The following is a 17,231-nucleotide window of genomic DNA, read 5'->3' as shown; positions in this document are numbered from 1 at the left end:
AGGAGGCAACAGAAGTGAGCTCTTACCACCAACAGCTCTGCCTCGGGGTACTTTCCCTGACCCCCCCCCCCCTTTAGCCAAACCCACTTATAAACTGTCCTTTATCCCCACTCCATAGTTCTGTTTTTTCTGTGCCTCTGGCTCAAGGAGGGGCATTTCTGTAAGCCTACGAGGGCAGACGGCCTCCCTCCTGCCAACAGATGACCTGCTCTCGCTCTCTGCGGCCCATAGCCCCTCTGGCTTTCCTGACTTCTCTCCCCACAACTTGGGCCCACCCTGTCTGTCAGGACTTCGGTCCTGGGAGAGCAGAGCCCCAAGGATCAGATTTGCCTCCAAGAGGCAAGTTCAAGTTCAGTGACTCATGCCCACAGTGGGCACTCCTGGAGACTACTGTGAATTAGGCTGGAGGGGTGGGTGCCCGTTTTACCCAGTGGCCCCTCCGTGGTGGCAGATCAGAAGCTGCCTAGAAATAGCTGGTTATGGGTCGTTTCACACCGAGGGATGAGACAGAAGTCCTTGCCCCTCCACGGTGTGTTTCCCATTTTTGTATTTGACAACACCCATTCTTAGCCCCCGACAGAAGAGCAAATACACCACGCTGGAATAACCCACAGCTAGTTAGGGGTGAGACCCAGGTTCCCTGGCTGTGCCTCTGTCCCTCTGAAGTTCTCTGTCACAAGCAGATTTAGAAGGGACTTGCCTTAGCATGGCAGTATATGAAAGGAACATCCCTTCTGTTCACCTGAGCTGGGAGGGAGAGAGCCCTGTCCAGCAGCACTCAGGACCTTGGGTCCCCCGCCCAGCCCAAGTTCTCCTCTCCCCCTTCCCTCTTAGGGTAGTACATGAAGGTCAGCATAATGGGGCGAGGAGCGAGGGGATGGGTGACAGAGTGTCCTCAGCTGTGAGGCCGGTGCCTGATGATCTGGCTCTGGTTTGGTGAAATGCAGGGAAACTCTTGGGCAGTTGAGGCTGACCGTTCCCAGACCACGCCTCTCCACAGCTGGGAAATGTGCTTTGATAAATATCTACACAGCCTCCTGACCTGTGACCGCAGACTAGGGACCCAGGAATTAAGTATCCTGATGCTGAAGGGCTTACAGTCTAATTTTTAACTCCAGGTCCAGTTTTCTCATGTGACAATAAAACCCTCCATGATGAGTAGTTGCTTGCGGATGTTTGGATTTGGCCCCCTTACCCGCTAAGACCTCTGGTTTGAAGGAGGAGACAAGGACATGGCGGGAGTATGTGACTTCCAGATGGGCCACGGTGGCAGCCTTTGTCTGGCAGTGACCTTAGAAAGCATCACAAAGACGGGATTGAGGGCCTGCCTTGCCATCTGCCCCTTTGGCCATATTCTGGCCGCTTAGATCAGGTGTGAGGTTGGAAGGAAACCAGTCAGCGGCAGCACCGGGCATGTCACTGCCTGCTGACAAGTTTCCCTTTGGAGTGAAGGTTGAGAGTCTCTGTAGAGCTTTCCGGTGGAATGGGAGAGCTGGTGAAAGGGACAGCACGTGACCACAGACTCTCACCTGCCCTGCACCCCACCAGACACGCACACAGACACCCTGAGACAGTGGCTGCCCTCTTCTTCCCTTGGGAGCCGGGCCCCTTAAGACCCAGCAGAGGAAATAGAGGTTGTTAATTGGGCCCAGGCTCCACACGTCTACGGACAGACATCTGAGATGTTGACCTATCCCTAGTGATTCCTCACCTGAGTTACACCATTGGCCAGCTTCTTAAAACTGGAACTACATACTCCAGCCCCAATCTAAACCGATTGGATCGGCGCCTCAGAGGGTGAGGCCTAGGCAAGGGTATGCTTGTACGTGTGTGTGCCCCTGTTCCTATCTGCTCATCTACCATACTGGTGGGGTGTTTGTGAAGACCCCAGGCCACCACAGTCCGCGATAGACCAGGCACCACCTTAGCCCTCTCCTTCTGAAAACACTTTCAGTGACTGTGAAGATGAGTAACCTTGGCCCTGGGCTGGGATTGGAGGGCACCTGAGTTCTGGAGCTGGGATGCAGGCCGCTTTGTTGGCATTGAGTTGTGGCAGAAAGTTGCAGGGGACGGTTAGCGATTACAGGCTCTTGGTTCCTCCCAGTGCCGAAGCCCTCTCCCCCGCCCCTGCCGTCATCACCGTGAGGATCAGCTGAGCAGAGGTAGGAATTGACTCCTCTGCTCAGTGACCGCCCAGTTGGAAGAACGTTCTAGGCAGCCCCTTTTCGTCCCTTCACACCAAAGCATCCCATATCCCCCGCCTTCTCCAAAGGGGCTAACTTGGAACAGGAGGCTGGGGTGGCCTCCGTCTGCACTTTGCTTCTGGTCAGGGCCCATTGGGGACCGGGTCTCGGATGCCTGCCACGCATCCCTTCCCCCATCAGAAGAACCTTGTGATGGGGCTCCACCTCCCTTCCGGTTGAGCTCTAGCTGGTGCTGCCACTGCCTGTGCCCCCAACGCGGCAGAGCTTCCAGCATGGACTGCTCCCCGGGCCTGCCTCCTGGAGCTGTCTTGAGAAGGGAGGGCCTCCTGAGCAGCCACGTGGGGAGCATTCGGCTGCATTTGGACTCCTGTCCCTGCCCGCCCTCGGCTGTCTGTGTGACCTTCCCTGGGGAGCCAGGACTGCCCTGGCTGTGCCCACCCTCTCTGCCCTGACTAACTTGGTCTTCTCTTTTATTTTGTCCTTTCAGAAAAGCCAGAGCTGGTATAACGTAAGTATCCCGTTTCTCTACTCGGTGGGACGTGGTGGGCGGGGGACACGGGGAATGGGGAAGTGGAGAGGAATAGAGAGCAGCTGGGCCGCCTGCGCTCTGTCGCAGACTGAGGGGCCCAGACAGGCGGGCCTTCGCCCTCACCAGCCCCTCCCTCAGAACCAGACACAGTGCGGATCTTCTGCAGTAGGACTGGACCGCTGGCCAGGGGGTTTGGTTCAGGGAGAACAGGGGGCGTGGCACACCTCATCCTTCCTGGAGTCCCGGGCAGGGCTCCTCCAGACGTATTGGAGGAGACCAGTCAGGGATGACCGGACGGAATTTGAGGACAGAGCCCTGGCCTGGAACTTAGGGTCACAGTTTATTTAACCAAGACAATTTGGGGAGAAATTCAGTCAGAAAACTTACCCCCAATAGCATAGAGAGTCTGTCCTGTGTAACTGATTTTGACACACAACCCTCCCCCAGTCCCTTTCCAAGGCATACCCCAGAAGCCCCAAGGGCATGCCACTTCTAGAAGATTCCACCTTGGTGAAAGTGTAGCCTGGGGTCATCCATGAGGGTGGTTCATTCAGCTGCTCCATACCCTGAAACTGCATTGTGGAGCAGGGACTCCTCCTGCTCACCTAGGAGGCGCCACAGGATTCCCCCCCCCCAGAAGCAGGTGGCCAGCAGGTTGTGCTCCACCCACTGGGGTGCACGGTGTGGGGACTGGCAATGTGCAGCCGTGGCCTCAGGTCATTGTCCTTCTCTGAATCTGCCGTTCCCCACATGGGATCATGACAGTGCTTTCCCTGTCCCCTCACCCCATGCTCTGTTTTAGCAAGTGACACGGGCGTGGAGAAGGTGTGGGACAAGGTGGCAGGAGACGGAAGTTGAAGACACCCCGGGAAGGGAGGGTGGGGACGGGGCGGGGCAGGCTCGGGCGTGGTGTGGGGCCTGGGGAGGAATCCTTGTGCGTAGCGGGGAGGGGGAGGGGTGTTTTCCCACGCAGCTCAGCCAGTCCCTGGGTCAGGCACGTGTATGTCAGAGTGCCCTGTGGCTTCCGACCTGCTACTCAGCAGGCCCCTGTCCCTGGCGAGCAGGCTCCATGGTTGGTTGATCTGCCTGACTTGGCCCAGCCCAGCACGGCCAGGGCAGAAGTCGGTGGGCTGTGCTGATGGGCGAGGAGGTGAGGGCTGAGGTGGCCCCCATGTGGGAGAAGGCAGCTTCACCCCTTCATTCCCATCCCTCCACCTTGAACCCACCATGGCCTTCACTTGCCTTGTGGCCGCCCTGCTGTTTAAACTGACATCCTGGAGGAGAGAGGAGCTTCCATTGTGTGGGGGGCAGGTGGGGAGGGGTGCTTTCTGGGGAGCTGAATGGGGCTTCCGCATCTTTCGCCTAATAGAACCCTCATCCCTCCTGAGTGCATTGCACAGTTAGTGTCCCCCGTGGGGAACTGGGAGCCCATGCTGCAGACCCGTCAGACGACGGAAATGGTCAGATCGAGTCTCTCAAGTGCTTGTCCTGTGGCGAGGCTCTGTCCTCCCTTCTCTTGGCTTTGCTTTGCTACCTGGCTTCTCTGTTTCATCTCACTCTTCCCTTCCTCGAGTCCCCCCTTCCTCTCTGGCTCCTGTTGTCCTTCTCTCCACTTCCGTTTCGCGTCTCTTCTCTCCGATGCCCAGCCTCCCGCTGCTTCCTCTCCTGCTCCTTGCCGGTTTCCCTCTGCCCCGTCTTTCTCCTGTCCCTCCACCCGTGAGGGCTGGCATTGAGCACTCGCAGAGCGAAGGCCAGAAACACGTGCTGCCCCCTGGCTGGGGGGGCCGCTGCCACCCGAGGGCCCCGGAACCCAGGGTTTCAATCACAGATCAGTGAGACACAGCAGGGCGGCCGGTGTGGCTGGAGGCCTGCCTCCTGGCCAAGTCCACCTGCAGCCAGACACATGCAGAGGCCGTCGGCCCTTACTGACTCTGCAGCGGGCCTTATAAAGTCGTCCCCCAGAATGCACTTGTTTCCCAGGCCTTGCCTGCCTCTCGCCCTCTGTCAATCCTAGGCTGTCTCTTTTCACTGTGTACCCCTCACCTGGATGAAGCCTGACTCCCCCTCCATCACAGACTGTGCCCTCACAGAGGCCGAGCGCGCAGGGGACTCTGCTAAGCGGTGTGCAGTGACTCCCTCCTGACCCGCGGTGTTCAGTGACTCCCTCCTGACCTCCCCTCTCGTGGACCCAGGCTGTCACACTGAGGGCCTTCCAGATTCTCACTGGTACCAGGTGTCCTGGGACACATCCATAAATGTCTTCCTGCTGCTCCATCTTCCTCTGCTCCCCGGTTCAGGGTCGCCAGGCAGGTGTGGCTCCCTGTCGCTGTTCTCCACGGCCCAGCGCTGCCCTCTTCCCGGTTCTGCTGAACTTCCACTGCGGGTGGCCTGACCCAGGCTGGGACAAGGAGCAGAACAGAACACGTGGAGGAGGGAGATAGAGACGGCAGGTGGATATTGGGAGAAAGAGGAGGCCAAAGCTGAGAGGTGACAAGGGACTTCTGAGCTACAGTGTTAAGAGCTGTGTCTGCTCTATATATATATATATATATATATATATATATATATATATATATATATATATATATATATATATATATATTTTCATTGTTTTACATCCAAAGAGTGATTGGCAGCTGCCATCATGGGGGTGGGGGTGGAGCCCTGGAGAGGCCAGCTGCTAGGAACACCAGGATCCCCCCCCCCCCAATTAAAAACCTGCCCTCTTTCTATGGCCAAGACCAATGCTCTGGCCCTGGGCTTGTCCACTTGGGGTGTCATTCCACACAGCAAGCATCACCCCATATATGTCCACTCTGATGGTCCCAGTGTAGCGTATCTGTGGGCATAAACCTGGGCATGGCTGTTACCCTACCATGTTCACCTGGTTTGATCAGGAAGCTGTGACCTGGGTGCTTTTCAGAGCCACCTAGATCAGTGCGGATGGGCGTAGGGTGTGCCCATCCTCCCAGATTGCGTCCGCGTAGTGCGTCTCTGCGTCTGTGCTCCTGTATGCAAACGCCCCTCCCATCAGTCTGCGGAACTGTCCTTCCCCTGGTGGTCTCTTCACGGGTTGTCAGGAGGCCCTTGCCTGGCCCCTGGGGCTTTGACCCACTTCTCTGTTCTCCCTTCGTCGCTCAGCGCTCCTACCAGCATCTGTATTGCCCAAGCTGTTTGGACTCTAACCTTTGGGTCCCATCTCCCCTTGTCAGCGTGGCTGACAGCCTCTTCATATCTCCCTCCTGACACCAGGGAGAGGCCTGTCTCCTCTGCTGCCACAGGCCCATCGCTGCAATGGAAGTCCCGCCAACAGATGTGGGGTTGCCCTCTGTTTGCTGACGGTTGTGGGGCCACCACGGGCCCGCAGAGTTGCCTGGGTCTGACAGGAGAAGCAGCCGCCTGGCATCTCCCTGCCGCCGCCTTCACCTGGCTGTCTTCTGCATTTTACTGTTATCTGTGTAGCCGCGATGACAGAGCACCTTGGCCTAAGGAGTGGGTCCCGCGAGGGGAAGTGGCTGGATCCCAGGGCACGTGGATAGGCTGAGGCGTAAGAGCTGCTTTTCTCAGCCCGGGCTACTCAGGCCCAGAGTGACATTTGAAGGTTGTGCCATCTACTGCTGCCCTAAGTCCCTCCGGGGCCTGGTTACACCTGCCCCCCCCCACTTGACCATCCCAGCTTCATTCACCAAGCCACCCAGTGTGGGAGGCAGCCCCGACAGACACGAGATGGAGGGATAAGCAGAAACAGGGCCTAGCTTCCTCAGGGGTCCAAAGGCAGACCTAGAGGCAGAAAGGCGGACTGTCCCTGAGGATGGCCTCCGCTGGGTACCGTGGGCTTGCATCGCGGATGAAGGACACGGTCACAGAGATCTCCCTGGTGCCTCGGGTGGGCAGAGCCACTGTCCTCGGCCTCGCCTCTCTCTCCTGGGCGTCACTCCAGGGCAGCCCGCAGAAGGAGCATTTCTGAGATCAGAGGCCAGGCCCCCAGACCCTGCCGCTGCCCTAACCTTCACACCCCCATTGCCTGAGCCTCCCAGTTGGGGATCAGAAGCTGGCTTTCTGGTGATGAGTAAGGAATAGTCCCCAGCCCCTAGAGAGGCCAGGCATGTCTGGCAGGCGTAAGATCGAAGGAGAGAGAACAGAGCTCGATAGGAGTGGCATTGGCACATCTGAGGGGCAAGGAAGGAGTGCAGAAGGGGGAGCCGCTGGTGACAACCTGGCAGCCGGCTGTTATCTTCTGGGGACTGACTGCTTCCTCTGCCATCGCTCAGCTCCCCTGTGTGATTGACACCTGGTTTTGAAGAGTCTTCCTGTTCCCTACGGCCATCCCGAACTTTCCACAGGGTTGTCCCCTCTGCAGACTCCAGGGCAGACCCCCTCCCAGCCGTTCCTCTCTCTGCCTTTCTGTACAACACCCATGCCCACGTCACGTCGTCTCTCCCTTCTTTGCTCAGTCACCCCCTCCCACCACCACCATCCTGTCTTCCTATCTCACGTCTGGCTCCTCCCTACCCGGATTTGGTTGGAGGGCCAGGGTTTCCTTTGAGGGTCCAGATTACTTTCTTCCTAGACAAGGCCCATACTCCACCAAAATCCATCTGTTTTCCTCCTGGGCTCCTCCCCACCCGTCCTCCTTGCTGCCGTAACGGGGGAAGGGATACCACTTGGTCCCAGCTCCCAGTGTTTGCCATAGAGTTAATGTTTAGCTCAGGACCAATTCCCTCCGCTTGGAGCTGCCCTGCCTTGCCCTGCCCTGCCCTGCCCTGCCCTGCCCTGCCCGGCTGGCGGTGGGAGGGGTGGGGGTGCGGGAGACAAAGGCTGACGCTCTGAGACCCATCTTCCAGGGGTGAGCTGTCTGCATGTTTCCTGCACCTGTTTCACCCCATTGCCACCCAAACAGTCATCTCTATATTTGAGCCACAGCCATCGTCAGAGGTTTCTGAGGAATTACTGTAAGAATCAGCCCTTCTGGATACCTGTTCACCTTGGAAGGTGGATTGCTGCGTTCTCCTGTGACACTGCAGGGCGCAGGGCTGACACCCGCAGGGCGGAGAGATGCTCACATGTGTGATTTGGAGGGTTCGGGCAGGAACTGGCACCCATGACCCGTGCATCTAGAATGCACGTTCTGTGTGGTTCTATGTGGTGTGTGCACACAAGATAACTTGTGAATAGGAACAGCTGTAGATGTGAGTAAGGAATGCACTTGTACGGTAAATAGTTTTGGAGCGGTTGACATTTGGAATGCATCGTGCCAAGTGCCGTAGAAGATACAAAGCTGTTCCAGGCATAGGTCCTCCCTGGAGAAGGTGTTATGGTGCAGTGATGGCCTCGCATGGTGTGATGGAGGAAGGCAGTGGCTGTGCCCCGGTGTGTCCCCTGAGAGAGGGGCACAGGGCATGGGGAAGGAAGGATGCAGGACTTCCCAGCCCCAGTGCTGTCTGACTCCTGCCCCTGGCACCTCTGTCTCGAGCTCCTCGTGCCCTCGTTGGCCTAGCTCCCATTCCTCTCTGGAACACTTCAGCTTCCCTGCATTGGGCTCTCTCCTTTTGACCAGGGGCCACATTCTCTGTCCTTTGCATCGCTCCTTGACCCTCAAGGCCTGAGCTGCCTGGGAATCTCTTGGCCTTGATGCCCCTCCCGCTCGTGCAGGAGGCCGGGCGGGGTGCCTGGGAAGGAAGGAGATGCCTCAGACAGGCCCCGGGAGCTGTTGACCTCAACTTCTCCAGGCCCTCTGTCCAGCTTCTCCCATCAGCACGTCTGCAGTGAGACGAGTTCCACTTCCATCTCTCCTGTCGCTGCTGCTACAGGGAATTTAGTAAATGGATGGATCCGTGAGGAGAGAGTTTGTCTCTAAGAAGTCCCTGGCTGGTGGAGTCTCCAATTTCTGATTTCATCATAACAGCAGTGTCCTGGGCACCTTCTCATCCCCTCCCCCACTTGGCACCCTGGCCAGCTACTTTCCATTGCAGGAAACATCTGCTGGGAGGCCAGGCCAGGCCGGGGGTTACTGGAGGACGTTGGCCAGTACCATCACCAGATCCTGTAACTTGAAGCATGTGTAGGGCTCCGGCCCTGCCCGCCCACCCGTCCTGCCTGCCTCCCTCCCTCCTGCCACCAGCGAGTCTAACAAAGAAGTTGTTTGCTGGTCAGCCAAGAGGAGTACGGTCTGGGAAGAAAGGGGTGTGTGTAGGGGTGGGGGTGAGCGCAGGCTCTGTTGCCACAGCCATTGGTGGCAGCTCTGCCTGGGTGAGGACAGTGAGTCATAGGGACCAGTGTCCGCCCAGAGTGGAGATTGCACGTTGAATGGGCTGCGTTATGGGACAGGCCAGACAGAGCTGGAGAGCTGGGCGGTAGTCCTCTCCTTGGACTTTCAGATCAACTATGAGCCGCTCTGCTGGATGTGAGTAATTGTGGGGTGGCCTCCGGACTGGGCTGTGGGGTCATCCTCTTCCCGTGCAGTTTGCCTGTCTACCAGGGGCCGGCCATTCAGAGTCCTCAACTAGTGCTGAGCACCTGCTGTGTCGACTTCCTCTTTTGGCCTCAGCCAGCATCTTGGAGTGGCTGCCCACACGGACCGGGAGGAGGGGCTCCAGCAGTCCCCTCTGGGTCACACTTAGCTCGAAGACCAGCCACACTGTGGGAGCTGCGCAGGGTGAAGCAGCACCCGGCCATGGGAGACTGGCCAGCAGGCCTGTCCTAAGATCCGTGTTGACCACACCCTCCGGCTTGTGAAGTTTTGCGCTGAGACCGGAGCTCTGGGAGAGAAAAGGAGGCCAGTCAGGGACACGCAGACTCTGTGCTGAGAAGCCCGAGGTCACCCATTTGCGATCAGTCCAGGCGGGCCTGACTGTTTTCATCCTGCGGGGACCGAGGGGAATCAGAGCTCGAGTTGCGGGGCTCCATTGAGAGGTGTAGCCTTGGGGCGCCATGGAATCTTTGACGGAGTCGGGGGTGCTCTGGAGCCTCCTGCTGGAGCAGGACAGCTGGCCCTTGCAGTGGTACCTGGAGAAGCTCACGGAGGTGCCTACAGATGCGGAACTCGGCTGCTGGCATGGATCTGAGGAAATCCCAGCCGTGAGTGTGCGACCTCCTTTCTCTGCCTGTGTGACGGGTCTCCTGCACCCTGGTCATTCCCCACTCCGCCCTGCCACTCGAGGGCTCCACATATCACAATCCTTGAACCAAAATGCGTTAGCCCTTTTCAGTTAAAATAGGTGAGCCTTGCCCTTGGAGGAGATAGCGTTCAGAGCATGAGGTTGGAAGAAGAGGGTCCTGGTCTCTTGTAGCAGGAGGGTATGCGGGGGCCGGCCGCTCTACTGTGTCTCTGATCTGTGGACTCTAATAGGCAAAGGCTGGCCTACCATGCGCAGCATCCCGGTAAAATCGGGGAGTTTATTTGCCAGCCTGGATTAAGGGGTTCCTATACCCAAGCCAGTCCTTGTAGGATGGGCTCACTTCAGAGGTCAGGCTGGGTTTGCCTTCTTTTTTCCTCATGGCATTGTTCCAAAGAGGAGAGGAACGGTGGCCAGACTCCCGGGACCTCCACCTCTGTAGATGTCTGAGTTCCCACTCAAGATGAAAACAGCAAGGGTGGGAGAACAGTGTGGGAAAAACACCAGAAACAGGAGGACTGCCCGGCATCAGGGAATTCGATGCCTGATGTCTGGTTTCACCTGAAGGGAGTTTGGGACCACCTGGTAGGTTCATCCTCGGGTTGATGTCGGAACTGTGGTAAAATACACATAACATAAAATTTACCGTCTTAAGTACTTCTAAATATACAGTTCAGCAGTGCTAAGTACGTTCACATTGTCGTGTGACCATTTGCCAGAACTTTTTCATCTTGCGGAACCATATCCCCTCTTAAACAAGAAGACCACCCACATTGTAGCAGCTGAGCGGGCAAAGCAGCACCCAGCCTCAGGACACTGGCCTCTCCCTCCGTCTGTCCCAAGAACAATGCTGACCGCACCCTCACTTGGGAAGTTGCATGCTGGGAACAGCTCTAGGAGAGAACAGGAGGCTGGGTAGGGTCTCAGTTTCCTCGTCAGTAATAAAAGGGTTAGATTAGATCATCCCCCCCAATAAAAGACCTGCCTGTGTACATGGAAGGCTAGTTTGCAGCCCAAAGTAGGTGGCTATCTCATCACCAAGAGAGTGTGTTCTGATGGGCATCTTTGTTCCACTCTTAGTACGTGTAGTACGATGGCTCAGACTGGGAGCTCTGGGTCAGACCGCCACTGCCTGATTCCTTGTCCACACTCCTGCTTAGTGACCACACTCCTTGGGCAAGGTGCTTCACTTCTTTGTGCCTCAATGTCCTCCTGTGTAAAATTGGGGAATAAAACCCCTGTGGTCCAGTGAAATGCTGTGTGTGAATGGCCTGTGACAGAGCTTGGTACCTGGTCATGCTCATTCCCATTAGCACAATTGTGGCTCTGGAGGTTGTGTAGACATGATTAGGGACTCAGCGATAGTCAAGCAAAGGTTTTCAGTGTGTGGACTCTGTTCTGTGAGGCCAGAGGGGCATTTAGATTGGATATCTCGGTATTGGTGTGGAAGTAACCTGCGGGTCGGAGGCGTGTTATATTCTGGGGTCCTTTCTGGCTGTAGAAGTCATGAGATTGGTTGGCTTCCAGATGTTCACTCTGAGTGGCCCTGATACTTTGGTTCAAACACATGGCAGGTGATTTTCGAAGCCTGGGATTCCCCAATATAGCATTGCTTTGAGGTGGTTAGGGCGTCAATTATTGCAAGGAAAACTCATTTTTATACGCAAGCCAAAATGAAAGTTTAAAATTCAGATTAATTATACAAAAAGCAGTTGCAAACATTCTCTTCCCTCTCACTGTTCTGGAAAACCTCTCTAAACCGAAGTCACGTCATCCGTTTCCTGTCCTCAACTTCCTGGAATGCTCCTGTTCCCGCCGGCACACGAGCCATCAGGCCACTCGGCTCAGGTAGTCTGAGTGATCTGTGTGAGGTCGGCCACAGCCTCAGCTTCCTTGTGGGCCCTTCAGCCTTGCAGAAAAACAAAAATACCAGTCCACAGCTCATGTGCTATTGTCGCAACCGCTGTATACTTGTGTACTAGTGGGTTCCTAGGCAAATGGGTGAGAAAATGTAAATGTCCAAGACCCATCAGTCACCGTCACCAGGACAGTCTGTTTGCATGCGTGTGCTTCTGGCAGAAGTAGGTCAACAGTTTGCCTGGGTGGAGTGCAGATGTCTGTTGTGATGCATGGCTCTTCCTGCACTGTGCAGCTGTCCTTATCATTGTTGGCTGCCGTTCATCTACAGGGCACAGGTCTTTTCTTTTTTTTCTTTTTTCTTTATTTTATTTAAGATCGTGAACTTAGGAAGAGTGGGGTTTTCGAGTGAGGAGGATTTGCGAAGGCAGTTTATGCGTATGAGTCTACGTACACTGAGGCACCCCAAAAGCTAGTTGGGCACAGGGCGTGTTAGTAGGTGAGCACAGGACCAGAGATCAAGAGATCTGTTGCTGGCAGCTGGGAGACCGTGGGCAGGGGGCGACTTCTCTCTGGCCTTAGTTTCTTTGTTGGTAAAATAAGGGTTCAATTGGATAATCTTAAAAAAGGTGGTGAGGGAATGAGGTTGGATGTGTGAAATTGCCAGATTTACTTTTATTTTTATTTTTTTTATATTTTTCTGAAGCTGGAAACGGGGAGAGACAGTCATACAGACTCCCGGATGCGCCCAACCGGGATCCACCTGGCACGCCCACCAGGGGCCACGCTCTGCCCACCAGGGGGCGATGCTCTGCCCCTCCGGGGCGTTGCTCTGCTGCGACCAGAGCCACTCTAGCGCCTGGGGGCAGAGGCCAAGGAGCCATCTTTGCTCCAATGGAGTCTTGGCTGAGGGAGGGGAAGAGAGAGACAGAGGGGGGGGGTGGAGAAGCAAATGGGCGCTTCTCCTATGTGCCCTGGCCTGGAATCGAACCTGGATCCCCTGCACGCCAGGCCGACGCTCTACCGCTGAGCCAATCGGCCAGGGCCGCCAGATTTACTTTTAAATTCCTTACTATGTGCTTATTCTAGTGCTAGTGTTTTGAGGTTCTTTTTATTAATTCAGTCTTTGCAAAAGAATGATTCCTCCGAGATATAATGGACATATAACTTGTGCTAGTCTGATTCCCCCCCCCCCCAAGATATGAATTTCAAACACAGCAAGTACTTACTGTTAGTCATGATAACTTCTTCTGAGGAGTGTGCTAGGCACCATGGTATTCTGAGTCCTGCTAGGGGTGGGAGGGCTCCCTCAGGCTCTTACTTTACTGTCAGGGTGGTGCTTCCTGCTGGCTGCAGGCAGAACAGCAACAGCTGGCACGGTGGGCTCCAGGGAGCTCCCCAGGGGTGACCCCCTTCCTTTCTCTTCTTGGGCTCTAAGGTAGGCCCTGCTAAGTCATATGTTTGACTTTTTCTCACTGAAGGATACTGGATACAAAGCCTCTCATGGTACCAAGTTCCCTCCATAATGATTTTCCCACGCCAGGCCCCCTCTGCCTACCCTGGCATGCGAGCAGGCGCTCCTCCCGCACCTTCCTGCCCTGCCCAGAGCCTGGAACATCCCGCTAACCTTGGCCATTGTCATGCAGGTGTTAAGCCCCACTTACAAGCAGAGAAATGAAGACTTCAGGAAGCTCTTTAAGCAACTTCCAGATACGGAGCGCCTCATTGTTGGTGAGCTGGGTGACTGGCGTGGGGGGCCAGGAGGAAAGTCTGGGTGTTCTAGGATGGCACTCAGGCTTCTTCTGCCTAGAGGTTGCCCCAGTAAGAGTGCCTAGAGGTTCCCCAGTAAGAGTGTCTAGAGGTTCCCCAGTAAGAGTGTCTAGAGGTTCCCCAGTAAGAGTGCCTAGAGGTTCCCCAGTAAGAGTGTCTAGAGGTTCCCCAAGTAAGAGTGTCTAGAGGTTCCCCAGTAAGAGTGCCTAGAGGTTCCCCAGTAAGAGTGTCTAGAGGTTCCCCAAGTAAGAGTGTCTAGAGGTTCCCCAGTAAGAGTGTCTAGAGGTTCCCCTAGTAAGAATGTCTAGAGGTTCCCCAGTAAGAGTGTCTAGAGGTTCCCCAGTAAGAGTGTCTAGAGGTTCCCCAGTAAGAGTGTTAGAGGTTCCCCCAGTAAGAATGTCTAGAGGTTCCCCAGTAAGAGTGTCTAGAGGTTCCCCAGTAAGAATGTCTAGAGGTTCCCCAGTAAGAGTGTCTAGAGGTTCCCCAGTAAGAGTGTCTAGAGGTTCCCCTAGTAAGAGTGTCTAGAGGTTCCCCAGTAAGAGTGTCTAGAGGTTCCCCAGTAAGAGTGTCTAGAGGTTCCCCAGTAAGAGTGTCTAGAGGTTCCCCAGTAAGGGTGTCTAGAGGTTCCCCAGTAAGAGTGTCTAGAGGTTCCCCAGTAAGAGTGTTTAGAGGTTCCCCCAGTAAGAGTGTCTAGAGGTTCCCCAAGTAAGAGTGTCTAGAGGTTCCCCAGTAAGAGTGTCTAGAGGTTCCCCAAGTAAGAATGTCTAGAGGTTCCCCAGTAAGAGTGTCTAGAGGTTCCCCTAGTAAGAGTGTCTAGAGGTTCCCCAGTAAGAGTGTCTAGAGGTGCCCCAGTAAGGGTGTCTAGAGGTTCCCCCAGTAAGGGTGTCTAGAGGTTCCCCAGTAAGAGTGTCTAGAGGTTCCCCAGTAAGAGTGTCTAGAGGTTCCCCAGTAAGAGTGTTTAGAGGTTCCCCCAGTAAGAGTGTCTAGAGGTTCCCCCAGTAAGAGTGTCTAGAGGTTCCCCAGTAAGAGTGTCTAGAGGTTCCCCAGTAAGAGTGTCTAGAGGTTCCCCAGTAAGTGTGTCTAGAGGTTCCCCAGTAAGAGTGTCTAGAGGTTCCCCAAGTAAGAGTGTCTAGAGGTTCCCCCAGTAAGAATGTCTAGAGGTTCCCCAGTAAGAGTGTCTAGAGGTTCCCCTAGTAAGAATGTCTAGAGGTTCCCCAGTAAGAGTGTCTAGAGGTTCCCCAAGTAAGAATGTCTAGAGGTTCCCCAGTAAGAGTGTCTAGAGGTTCCCCTAGTAAGAGTGTCTAGAGGTTCCCCAGTAAGAGTGTCTAGAGGTTCCCCAGTAAGAGTGTCTAGAGGTTCTCCCAGTAAGGGTGTCTAGAGGTTCCCCAGTAAGAGTGTCTAGAGGTTCCCCAGTAAGAGTGTCTAGAGGTTCCCCAGTAAGAGTGTTTAGAGGTTCCCCCAGTAAGAGTGTCTAGAGGTTCCCCAAGTAAGAGTGTCTAGAGGTTCCCCAGTAAGAGTGTCTAGAGGTTCCCCAAGTAAGAATGTCTAGAGGTTCCCCAGTAAGAGTGTCTAGAGGTTCCCCTAGTAAGAGTGTCTAGAGGTTCCCCAGTAAGAGTGTCTAGAGGTGCCCCAGTAAGGGTGTCTAGAGGTTCCCCCAGTAAGGGTGTCTAGAGGTTCCCCAGTAAGAGTGTCTAGAGGTTCCCCAGTAAGAGTGTCTAGAGGTTCCCCAGTAAGAGTGTTTAGAGGTTCCCCCAGTAAGAGTGTCTAGAGGTTCCCCAAGTAAGAGTGTCTAGAGGTTCCCCAGTAAGAGTGTCTAGAGGTTCCCCAGTAAGAGTGTCTAGAGGTTCCCCAGTAAGTGTGTCTAGAGGTTCCCCAGTAAGAGTGTCTAGAGGTTCCCCCAGAAGAGTGTCTAGAGGTTCCCCAAGTAAGAGTGTCTAGAGGTTCCCCCAGTAAGAATGTCTAGAGGTTCCCCAGTAAGAGTGTCTAGAGGTTGCCCAGTAAGAATGTGTAGGGGTGCCCCAGTAAGAGTGTCTAGAGGTTCCCCAGTAAGAATGTGTAGGGGTGCCCCAGTAAGTGTGTCTAGAGGTTGCCCAGTAAGAATGTGTAGGGGTGCCCCAGTAAGAGCCAATTCAAGTAGGAAAGTGTGTCCGGAAACAGGGAGAGAGTATGTCCGGAGCACTGACCCCTTCGGTTGGGGCTCAGGGCTGAGCACCACATGTGTGGTGACCTCAGAGAGAGTCCGACCCGGAGGGGTCTTGCCCATTCTTATCTCTGCAGATGGTTCAGCAGGAAAGGGGTGGGCTGGTTGTGGGTTGGGTATTTTGTGCCTCTGACTTCCCGGCTCCTCTCTGCTGTCTCAGCTAGTAGTATACCTCACAGCCTTCATTTTCCTGAGGCTGAGGTGCTAGGGACTCTCTCTGCTGCTAGTTCTAACACACGTAGGCAGTGGTAGGCACTTGGGCTCCCCTAGTGCTGGTGGGAGGGATGGCATGCGTCGTTGGTAGTGGTTTGCCGAAAATGCTTTCTGACTCTGAGCTCCTCTGTGCCCCATCCTACACAGATTACTCCTGTGCACTCCAAAGAGACATTCTCCTTCAGGGCCGACTCTACCTCTCTGAAAATTGGATCTGCTTCTACAGCAACATCTTCCGCTGGGAAACTCTGGTAAAGACCGGGGCTCGCTCCCTTGGGCTCTCCCCTCGGTGGGGACTCGGCAAGCTGCCCCCCTGTTCTTCCCATTGCTGACATTGCACTCTACCCAGCCTGTGCGCGATTAACAAGAGCACGTGCCGAGCCTCAAAGTCTAGATCCCCTCCACCATGTCTTCCCTTCCCACCCTCTTCGGTGTGGAAAAGAGTGTTGAGAGCGTTTGCCAGAAGCAGATGCTTGGCAGGAGTCACCGCAGAAGACAGAGCAGGAGTAGTAGAAAGGGCATTGGCCTCAGGACTCAGGAGAACTGGCTCGGACCCTTTCCTGGATTCTGCGGCTAATTCACTGTATGATTTTTAGGCTATTCCTTTATTCTTCTTTTGTGTCTGTTTCCTCATCTTACACACTAAAGCGGGTAAAGATAAACCAAATGACTTTTGTGGCCCCATCCTGTACCCCTGTTCTGTTTCTCTGAGTGGCACAGTGGTGGGAGCTCTGCACCTTTACCAGACTGTGTAGCAAAGAGAGAGGAAGCTCCCTAGACTGAGAATAAAGGCACCCTTGGACTCTAGGCAAGACTTAGTTGCCCCCTCACTCTGTGGCCTCTGTGAAGCTAGGGGCTACCCCAGGTGATCTCTAAGGAGGTTTAGAAACATGTCAACCGATCTGATTTCCTCTGTCTGACCGGTACCCTGTGCACGCTCTTTGTTGGACTATATTAACACCGCTCCTTGCTTGTTATCCGTTCTCTGTCCCTGTGGGAATGCCAGCTGACTGTCCGTTTAAAAGACATCTGCTCCATGACTAAAGAAAAAACAGCCCGCCTCATCCCCAACGCCATCCAAGTTTGCACTGATTCGGAAAAGGTAAGTGCCATCTAACCTTGGTCTTGACTGTGCCACCCCTGAACCCCAGTGCCCCGACTTCTGTGTTTCCACCCTTCTGTCGCATTCACTGGGGAGGCCGTGGAATTGGGGTGAGAGCAGTAAAGCGATGCACACTGGGGGGACCTCCTCGTCGGCGGGCAGGGTGTGTGGCGTCTGAGCAGGGGTGAGGGAAGGGGTCTAGGACATGGGATTTGGAGCCAGAAAAGCTGGATGTGAGTCT

The 17,231-nt window shown here is 55.1% G+C and overlaps 1 protein-coding gene across 7 annotated transcripts in view; it reads left to right on the top strand.

The window, feature by feature from the left end:
* The window catches only part of GRAMD1B (GRAM domain containing 1B), a 188,024-nt gene that overhangs the window by 145,074 nt on the left and 25,719 nt on the right, over positions 1-17,231 (top strand). For all 7 annotated transcript variants that reach the window (XM_066259799.1, XM_066259800.1, XM_066259806.1 and 4 more), the window contains 4 exons: positions 2,692-2,712; positions 13,352-13,436; positions 16,036-16,139; positions 16,895-16,990. In XM_066259799.1, the coding sequence (XP_066115896.1) occupies positions 2,692-2,712; positions 13,352-13,436; positions 16,036-16,139; positions 16,895-16,990 (306 nt within the window). The remainder of the gene's footprint in view (positions 1-2,691; positions 2,713-13,351; positions 13,437-16,035; positions 16,140-16,894; positions 16,991-17,231) is intronic.

The sequence above is a fragment of the Saccopteryx bilineata genome, chromosome 2 (genome assembly GCF_036850765.1).
Source record: "Saccopteryx bilineata isolate mSacBil1 chromosome 2, mSacBil1_pri_phased_curated, whole genome shotgun sequence".
Lineage (NCBI taxonomy): Eukaryota > Metazoa > Chordata > Mammalia > Chiroptera > Emballonuridae > Saccopteryx > Saccopteryx bilineata.
Note: the sequence above shows the minus strand (reverse complement) of the source record. Positions and strands in the feature narration are given on the sequence as shown.